The sequence below is a fragment of the Nicotiana sylvestris genome, chromosome 11 (genome assembly GCF_000393655.2).
Source record: "Nicotiana sylvestris chromosome 11, ASM39365v2, whole genome shotgun sequence".
Classification (NCBI taxonomy): Eukaryota; Viridiplantae; Streptophyta; class Magnoliopsida; order Solanales; family Solanaceae; genus Nicotiana; species Nicotiana sylvestris.
This window is the reverse complement of record NC_091067.1, coordinates 115,772,757-115,783,282: the sequence shown is the minus strand read 5'-3', so window position 1 is coordinate 115,783,282 and position 10,526 is coordinate 115,772,757. Positions and strand designations below refer to the sequence as shown.

Here is a 10,526-nt window from a genome sequence, read left to right as displayed (position 1 = left end):
ACCAAGATCCCTTTTGAGTTGCGATTATGGTGGAATGACCTAGGCAAGGAAGGGAAAGACAAAGTAAAGAAGTATCTGAAAGATCTCCCGGATTTACTAGACATCCAGCCTCGGGGTGATATTATCAGATCATTGGTCACTTGCTGGGATTCCGCACACAATGTATTTCATTTCTCGGACTTTGAGCTCACTCCGACATTGGAGGAAATAGCGGGATACATCGGAAGTGATGAAGCTCCGTTAAGGTTCAAGTACTTGATTGCACCCAGGGCCGTCACTGTACACCGGTTTTTGGATTCCCTAAAAATACCCCGAACATTTCACCATCCAGATTGTGCAAAAGGTTTCTGTAGTCTCCGCCTCATATATGCTAGATACGGCCACGTGGGCGGGTTCAATAAGCTAGACTTCAAACTATGCAGTAGAGATAACCGACAGAAGTGGGATGAACACAGACTGGTAGCTTTTATGATAGCTTTTTTGGGTCTTATAGTATTCCCAAGGAAAGACGGAAACATTGATTTGAAAGTAGTTAGGGTCGTCAGTACCTTGCTCACCCAAGATAAAAGCACTCCGGCGCCTATGATTATGGCTGACATCTTCCGGGCTCTCACTGCTTGCCGAGCCGGGGGCGACTTTTTCGAGGGATGTAACCTATTGTTGCAAATGTGGATGACCGATCATTTATGCCACCGCTCCCAGCTCTTGGGTTACGGTTCGCCCGAGAAGACTTGTATTGGAGAATTTTACACAAGAATCAAAGGGGTTAGTCTACCCGAGGGAGTCACAGCTTGGACGTCATTCTTCCGAACTCTCACTGCCAGCCAAATCCAGTGGACGCTCGGATGGTTGCCTGTTGAGGAAATCATATACATGCCGGCAACCAGGCCCCACTTTCTGTTGATAGGACTTAAAAGCATCCAACCCTATGCACCGTATCGGGTTTTGAGGCAACTTGGGAGGTATCAAGTAGTGCTGAAAGATGAAAACTTGAGTACCCAAGTGGTTGAAATCAGTCCTGACGGTCGGTTCCCCGAAGAAGAAGTTCGCCAGATATGGAGTGAATGTCAACATTTGACGGCAAATACTTGTGTGTTGGATAGGGCTAAAGGAGAAGTTTCCCCGGGGTATCACGCTTGGTTCAGAGGTGACATGTCCTGTGGGAGACCAGCTAAAAGACCTCATCTCAAAGATTTCGCTGAGTCATCCCAGGAGCAATGGAACTGGTTAGCAAAGGAAAGGGGTTATCGGGCGGAGATCGGTGAGTTGAAGCAACAGGTTGAAAGTCTGAAATTCGATAATAGTATGCAAGTTGCTGCGGATCGAGGCGAAACGAATAGATTGGCCCAAGAAAATGAAGAACTTAGGGCCCAAATCCAAAAATTGAGAATGGCTCCTGATAAACAACCAAGGAGTCGATCAGATGAGCAGTTGATAAAAGTGCTGAAAAATGAAGTCAGAGAATGGCGGGATGGTTTAGAAAAGTCTGAGAACGTCATGGCAGAGCTCAAAGAACAGTGGGGTACAAGAGCAGATAATCGTCGCCGATACTTGAATCAATTGAAATGCGACCACGAGAAAACTGTTGCCAATATGAAGAGAAAGGTGGCTACACTTGAGGGTAAAGCAGTTAAGCAGGCTGAGGATTTCCAAATTGAGAGCAGACACTGTTACGACTTGTTGGCCCAAATAGAGGTAGAAGTGCAGCAACTGAAGAATCAGCATATGCAGGATTCTCAGGCGTTAAAGACATGCAGTGATCAGATAAAACGCCTGCTTATAGAAAAGAAGCAAGCAAGGGACAGGATTAGAGCCATTTCCCGCGCCATTTTTAGAAGATGTCGCGCTTGTGAAGACATGACCCATGCTACTTTTGTCTCAGCAGTGCTAATCTATGTGAAACGGACCATGAATGAATTAGAGCAACTCAAAAGGGATTTGGAACCTAGGCCCGCGGCGAGGCCGAACGATGCCCCGCGGGCACCCATATTTGAAGCTTTAGAGTATGCGTAGTTTGTGTCTATATTTCTCTATTTTTTTAGCCTGTGGTTTGTCTGTCCATTGTCTTTTTGCATCAAAATATTTCCGTAGTATTGTAACTTGTATTTGACCTTAGTTTGTGTTTGTTATTTTCCTTCTGCAAAAAGGATTTTAGTTTGTAATAGTTTGTTTTAAGTAATGAAAAATTGAAAATCTTTCTTCACGAACTACGCCTGGTCTGATTCGTGAGGGGTCACGATACGTAGGCAATCTCCATATGATTCGACCATAATTGAAAAAAAGGAGAGAGAAAAGAAGAAAAAGAGGGGTTTCTAAAACACTCAAAAGAGGCACAAATAAAATAAGCCAAGATGATGCATGCGGTCAGAGCAAAAGCATATTAGAAATGGTTACTTGCCTAAGAACATTGCATTCCCCAATGTGCAATTACAATATCTGTTAAGACTCTAACACTAACAAGTTTGTTGTTTTTCCAATCCAATACCAGTTAGTTGTTAGAGCGTACTGGCACCGTACCATTATCAAACAAGATCGAAAGGTCCTATACCAGAAAGCATGACTGGGTCAGACAACAGCGTTGAGTCAGAAAAAACGGCCAATCAGATGCTGAAGGAAGCCCTGGAGAAAATGGAAAAAATGAGGCTAGAAATGAATGAAATGCAGATAGCCTTAGCTAGAGCCCAGAAGGGGCAAGAACTACCCGTTACTCCTACCCTCCAACCAGTACACACGCCGGAATACCCCTCTCCCGGTCCTTCAACAAGTTTCCCAAGCCATCACTATTATCAGGGAAGAGAGGCTTATGATTCCCAAGCTCCACCACCCACTCAAAACCCTCCTCCACCAAATGTTCCCGTCTTTGTGGCACCTCCCCCAGCCCCATTGCACAGATCATCTAGTGAGCCATTGTTTCAGGCTCACGATACACAATACTACCCCCCTGAACTCACATTCAAAGCACCCGAGCCACATACCTATAATCCCCACTTTGAGGTCCCGGCGGAGATTGAAAAGCCGGCTAAGAGCCCAGAGCAGGACGAGGTGATGCGGAAATTTAAAAGCCTGGAGCAGTCCTTCAGGAACATGCACGGGTTAGGCAACCAGGTCAGCGTGGCTTACAAGGATCTATGCCCTTTCCCTGACGTCCAATTACCAGCAGGGTTCAAGATGCCCAAATTCGATTTATACGAAGGGCATGGCGATCCTATGGCACATCTACGGGGCTTTTGTAGCAAAATGAGGGGAGCGGGGGGCAAAGATGAGCTACTGATAGCTTACTTTGGCCAGAGTTTGAGCGGGTCGGCACTAGAGTGGTATACAAGACAAGATCCGAGCAGGTGGTACACCTGGGATGATCTGGCACAGGCTTTCGTAGGACACTTCCAATACAACCTTGAGATAGTCCCAGACCGTATCACATTGCTAAAGCTTGAAAAGAAACCCGGAGAGAGCTTCCGGGAATTTGGATTCCGATGGAGAGAACAGGCATCCAGAGTTGATCCTCCAATGAGAGAGGGAGAAATGGTAGATTACTTTCTACAAACTCTAGAGCCGACTTACTTCGGTCACTTGGTGACGTCAGTTGGCAAATCCTTCAATGAAGTGGCGAAAATGGGAGGTATGATAGAAGAGAGACTTAAGTCCAATAAGATCCTGAGTTACTCGGCAATTAAGGCAACAACTCAGGCCATTCAGAGCGGCACGGGAGGTGCGCTCGGAAAGAAAAGGAGAGAGGAGGTCACGACAATAGAGGCAGGCAATTGGTCTAGATCTAGAGGTCCTTCCCCTCATTACCAACCCAGACCCCATCATCTAAACTACCCACACATTCCAAATTACCCTCCACAACCCTACTACCCACCACAAGAACAACATTTTTCCGTCCATCACGCCCAAACTTACACCCAGCCTTCGGCTCGTCCGCAATGGCGTGCACCGGCTCCCCAACATACATATCTACCTCCACAAAACACATATCCGCCTCCACAAAACACATATCCACCACCGAGGGCCTACAGGAATCCTTCAGGGCCAAGCTTCCGCGGAAATCAGGCTTTCAGGAACGAAAGGATGCAGAAGCCAAAAACATTCACTCCGTTGGGAGAAATCTATACTACTCTGTTTCACAAGTTGAAGCAGATAGGCCTACTAAGTCCTGTTGAAACCAAATTGCCAAATCCCCTTCCCAGAAATCTGGACCATTCAGTAAGCTGCGAATATTGTTCGGGTGCTCCCGGGCATAATACTGAGAAATGTTGGAAGTTGAAGACTGCCATACAAGATCTTATTGACACAAATAAGATCGAGGTTCAGGCACCAGAGGCACCCAACATCAATGAAAATCCATTACCAGTGCACCATGAAGCTCACATGATCGAACTAGTGCACGAAGGAGGGAAACCAAAAACACCCTCACAAACGGTAATGATGATTCACGCCAGTTCTAATGAAGAGTCGACCAGTGGAAAGGCAGTGGTACAGTCGAGAAAGGTATATGACAAGCCATTTGTGGTAGCAGGGAAAGGATCGTCTGTTGCTGCAAAGAAGCCAGAGTCAGTCAGAGCAGTGTTGCAGGGAGTAGCAAACAAACCAATGTTGGTAGTAAAAGGGGTCCACGTGGAACCAGTTGTTATCAAGCCGGTCATACAGTTGTCGATAACAAGTGAGAAAGTTGTGTCGTGGAGCTACAATCAAGTGACAGTGACGTATAAGGGGAAGGAGGTTGTGGAAGACGTATGCGAGGCACAGGGGTTAACTCGATTGGGAAGGTGTTTTGCTCCCGCAGAATTGAGAAGGGTCAATCCTGAAACAACAAAGAAACCAGTGACAGAGGAAGAAGCAGAGGAATTTTTGAAGAAGATGAAGGCGCAGGATTACTCAATTATAGAGCAATTGAGAAAGACCCCATCCCAGATTTCGTTGTTATCTTTGTTAATCCATTCGAACGATCATTGTCAGGCCTTAATGAAGATTCTGAATGAAGCCTATGTCCCGGACAAGCTCTCAGTGAACCATTTGGAGAAAGTAGCGCACAAGATCTTCGAAGTAAACCGAGTGACATTCTATGACGATGAGTTACCGGAAGAGGGTACTGAACACAACAGAGCACTCTACTTGACGGTAAAATGCGAAGAATCGGTGGTCACTCGAGCACTAATTGATAATGGGTCAAATGCCAATATCTGTCCTTTGGCCACTCTAAACAAGCTAAAGGTTGCTGATGATAGGATCCACAAGAACAATGTCTGCATCCGAGGTTTTGATGGGGGCGGCACTGACACAGTGGGTGATATCGTACTGGAATTAACCATTGGTCCAGTCGAGTTCACCATGGAATTTCAAGTAATAGATGTGGCGGTGTCATACAATCTTTTGTTGGGACGACCCTGGATCCATGCAGCTAAAGCAGTGCCTTCTACAGTGCATCAAGTGGTCAAATTTGAATGGGATAGACAAGAGATTGTGGTACACGGGGATGACGACACACACGCCGTCAGTGATGCTATTGTGCCCTTCATAGAAACCGACGATGATAAGGGCCCATGGGTTTATCAGGTTTTCGACGCAGTCTCAGTAGACAAAATTCCTGAGGGCGGGGGCCATCCACTTCCCAGAATCACAGCTGCAACCTTCATGATAGCCTCAAAAATGTTGAATAATGGGTTTGTACCAGGGAAAGGTCTGGGGGTTGATCTGCAGGGAATGATCCAGCCAGTTTCTTTGCCCAAGAACCTGGAAACTTTTGGGTTGGGATTCAAGCCTACCGCAGTGGATGTGAAACGGGCCCGCAAATTAAAGAAAAGAGTATGGGTCCTTCCTAAGCCAGTCCCACGCCTGTCCAGATCATTTGTCAAAGCAGGGTGCAGAAAGTCGCCGGTCCCGAAAGTTCTTGGACCTCTGATGGGGCCAGATGGAGATTTGAATGAAAGTTTTGGAAGAGTGTTTGCCGACGTCAACATGATAGAAGCTGGAGAGGGTTCCAGTAAGGCAGACATACAGTTTGTGGATCCTAAGGTCAAGGTCAACAATTGGATGGCTACTCCTCTTCCTACTTGGAGGGAGTCCTGGTAGTTGACTCTGATTTTCCTTGTCTGTTTTCTGGATTATTCCAGGGTTGTAATCCAGATTCCTTCTTATTGTGTTCAATAAAGTGTGAAACCTTGTTATCCCATAATTCAATAAAATGAAAAGTTTCTTCTTTATTTTTTATTTTATAAGTTATTATTTTTAATTTTGTTTCTTTCGTTTCTTTTTCTGAACAGTTCATTTCATACTGGTTCTAATGACATGGCATGCACAATGGATCTTCAACCTAGTCTAAAAGATCAATCTGATTTCGAGATAACCATACAAAAGGTCGATTATGATAATGAATCGGAATACGATGAGGATGAAGCATTCGAGGAGATAAACAGGGAGTTAAGCCAGTTTGAAGAAAAATGCAAACCCAATTTAAATGAATTAGAAGCCATCAATTTAGGGGATGCCGGCGATATCAGAGAAACTAAAATAAGCATCCACATTGCACCAAATATCAGGGAGGAATTGATCAAAACACTTATTGAGTTCAAAGATGTTTTTGCATGGTCGTATGATGACATGTCAGGGTTAAGCACAGATTTAGTGGTTCATAAATTGCCCACTGACCCGACATGCCCTCCCGTCAAGCAAAAATTGAGGAAGTTCAAAACGGATATGAGTGTGAAGATTAAAGAAGAAGTAACCAAGAAGCTGCAAGCAAAGGTTATTCGTGTCACTCGATATCCTGATTGGTTGGCTAATGTGGTGCCGGTACCAAATAAAGATGGAAAGATCAGGGTATGTGTCGATTACCGCAATTTGAACAGGGCAAGCCCTAAAGACAACTTTCCTTTACCCAACATCCATATCTTGATCGACAATTGTGCTGGACGTGAGATCGGATCTTTTGTGGATTGCTATGTTGGGTATCATCAGATTCTGATGGATGAGGAAGATGCGGAAAAGACAACCTTCATTACGCCGTGGGGAACTTATTGCTACTGGGTAATGCCCTTTGGTTTGAAGAATGCTGGGGCGACGTACATGAGAGCAATGACCGCTGTGTTTCATGAAATGATCCACAAAGAAATTGAGGTGTACGTAGACGATGTGATCATAAAGTTCAAGCATCAGGAAGACCACGTAGAAGACCTAAGGAAGTTCTTTCAAAGACTTCGAAGGTATGATATTAAGCTCAACCCGGCCAAATGTGCATTTGGTGTTCCATCTGGGAAGCTTTTGGGATTCATCGTCAGTCGGCGAGGTATTGAACTGGATCCGTCAAAGATCAAATCTATCCAAGATTTGCCACCGCCGAAGAACAAGACAGAAGTAATGAGTCTGTTGAGAAGGTTGAATTACATCAGCAGATTTATTGCTCAACTCACAGCAACCTGTGAACCCATTTTTCGGCTGTTGAAGAAGAATGTTGTGGTAGGATGGACAGCGAAATGCCAGGAAGCCTTCGACCAGATCAAAGAATATTTATCAAATCCACCTGTATTGGTTCCACCTGAGCCGGGGAGACCGTTAATTCTTTATCTAACGGTCTTGGAGAATTCGTTTGGCTGCGTGTTGGGGCAACACGACATTACAGGAAGAAAGGAGCAAGCCATCTATTATCTCAGCAAGAAGTTTACAGTATATGAGGTTAAGTACACTCAACTCGAGAAGACATGTTGCGCCCTAACTTGGGTGGCCCAGAAATTGAAGCATTATTTATCCTCATATACTACTTATCTCGTTTCCCGTTTGGATCCGTTAAAGTATATTTTCCAGAAGCCTATGCCCATAGGAAGGTTAGTAAAATGGAAAATATTACTCACGGAGTTTGACATCGTCTATGTGACGAGGACAGCTATGAAGGCCCAAGCGTTGGCAGATCACTTGGCTGAGAATCCTGTTGATGAAGAATACGAGCCGTTGAGGACGTATTTTCCTGACGAGGAAGTAATGAATATAGATGAGTTGGACTTACCTGAGGAACCAGGTTGGAAGCTTTTCTTTGATGGAGCCGCAAATGCGAAGGGAGTTGGAATAGGAGCAGTGCTTATTTCTAAAACAGGACATTATTATCCTGTTACAGCTCAACTGCGTTTCTATTGTACCAACAACATGGCTGAGTATGAGACATGCATTTTGGGTTTGCGATTAGCGGCAGACATGGATGTCCAGGACGTCTTGGTCTTGGGGGACTCGGACCTCCTGGTGCATCAGATTCAGGGTGAATGGGAAACACGGGATTTGAAGCTCATACCATATCGACAATGTTTGCACGATCTGAGCAAGCAATTTTCGATCAGTGGAGTTCAGACACATCCCAAGAGTTCACAATGAGGTTGCCGATGCATTGGCCACTTTAGCATCAATGTTGCACCACCCAGACAAAATTCATGTTGACCCGTTGCACATCCAGGTTCGTGATCAGCATGCCTATTGCAACATGATAGAGGAAGAAGTGGATGGCGAGCCATGGTTTTATGACGTCAAAGAGTACCTCAGGATGGGGATATACCCGGAGCAGGCCACCGGAGATCAAAAAAGAGCCATTCGGCGATTATCAAATGGTTTCTTCCTCAGTGGGGGAGTGTTGTACAAAAGAACCCCAGATTTGGGATTGCTGAGATGTATAGATGCCAGTCAAGCCACGACAGTTATGACAGAGGTACATGCTGGAGTTTGTGGGCCACATATGAGCGGATATGTATTGGCGAAGAAGATTCTTCGAGCAGGATATTATTGGCTCACTATGGAGCATGATTGTATCAGTTTCGTACGAAAATGCCATCAGTGTCAGATACACGGAGATCTGATTCATTCTCCACCAACGGAATTGCACACAATGTCAGCACCATGGCCATTTGTGGCATGGGGCATGGATGTCATTGGGCCTATTGAGCCGGCAGCTTCGAACGGTCATAGGTTCATTCTGGTAACCATCGATTATTTCACTAAGTGGGTTGAAGCCAAAACTTTCAAGTCAGTAACCAAGAAGGCAGTGGTGGATTTTGTCCATTCCCATATCATCTGTAGATTTGGGATCCCGAAAGTGATAATCACGGACAATGGTGCTAATCTTAACAGCAATTTGATGAGAGAAGTATGTGAACAGTTTAAGATTACACACCGTAACTCCACACCATATCGTCCCAAGGCGAATGGAGCTATTGAAGCAGCCAACAAGAACATCAAGAAGATACTGAGAAAGATGGTAGAAGGATCCAGGCAATGGCATGAAAAATTACCATTTGCATTGTTGGGTTATCGCACTACCATCCGGACTTCAGTAGGTGCAACCCCTTATTTGTTGGTATATGGAACTGAAGCAGTAATACCGGCGGAAGTTGAAATTCCATCCCTTCGGATTGTCGCCGAGGCTGAGATTGATGACGATGAGTGGGTCAAAACCCGTTTGGAGCAGTTGAGCTTGATTGATGAAAAGAGATTGGCATCTGTGTGTCATGGCCAGTTATATCAAAGGAGAATGGCAAGAGCCTACAACAAGAGGGTGCGACCCAGATAATTTGAAGTGGGGCAACAAGTATTGAAACGAATCCTGCCACACCAAGCAGAAGCAAAGGGCAAGTTCGCCCCAAATTGGCAAGGACCATTCATTATAACCAGAGTGTCGTCCAATGGTGCTTTATGTTTAACAGATATTGAAGGGAAATGCGTCGACATGACTATCAATTCCGACGCAGTTAAGAGATATTATGTATGATCTCTTTTGGTTGTAATTATCATTTGTTTGTGGTTGGCATTTATCGGAGAATGAAATGACGGAGGCAATTCTTTCTTCTATCCAAATACTTTAACCTTTGCTTACCCTTTTGAGCCTTATTTATTCTTTTATATCCCTCTTTTGGAGTTAGTAATTAAAAAAAAGAAAAAAAAAAAGAAAAACAATAATAAAGACAAAAGAAAAATCATAAGAAAAACAAAGGAAGTGGGAACTACGATTGACCTGATTCCTCAATGAAGGATACGTAGGCGCCTCACGGCTCGGTCATAGTGTAACCAAAAAATAAAAATCCCCAAGCAAGAAGAACTGGGGCAGAAGTTGTGAAAAGAAAGTTTGATTCCAATAGTTGTACTGTTTCACCCCTCCAAATTATTTTAAACTTTTGATACCCCTTTTCTTTTTAGCCATACACAAAAAATCATATTGATATCCAAAAAAAAGACCTCCCGATCAGTATCCGAGAAGTGCCAAGTTCATGCACGTGGAAGTCGGGAACAACACTCTGATCTCCAGCAGAGAAGAGGATCATAAACTGGAAATGAATTGATAGCCGAAAGAATCCCCAACAAAGAGCGTCATATCGACAGCGCTCCAATCCCCAGCTGAAAAATAAAATAAAATGAGAGAGTCTTATCGGTGAAAACCTTCAAAGGCACCATGAGGCGATGGGAGTTGAGAGAAATGAGAGAGTCTTATTAGTGAAAACCCCTCGAAGGGCACTATGAGGCGACAAGGCGAGATTGGCGGAAAAGGTCCACATTTG

The 10,526-nt window shown here is 44.6% G+C and overlaps 1 protein-coding gene across 1 annotated transcript; it reads left to right on the top strand.

Moving 5' to 3' along the window:
• The first annotated feature begins 1,152 nt into the window (after positions 1–1,152).
• Positions 1,153–2,013, top strand: LOC138881530 (uncharacterized). Its single transcript, XM_070161764.1, has one exon. The coding sequence runs from the start codon at positions 1,153–1,155 to the stop codon at positions 2,011–2,013; it is 861 nt and encodes a 286-aa protein (XP_070017865.1).
• The last annotated feature ends 8,513 nt before the right edge of the window (positions 2,014–10,526 follow it).

What these genes read in the sequence shown, in the direction of transcription:
- LOC138881530 (XM_070161764.1), top strand. Translation starts at nt 1,153, where the DNA reads ATGTCCTGTGGGAGACCAGCTAAAAGACCTCATCTCAAAGATTTCGCT.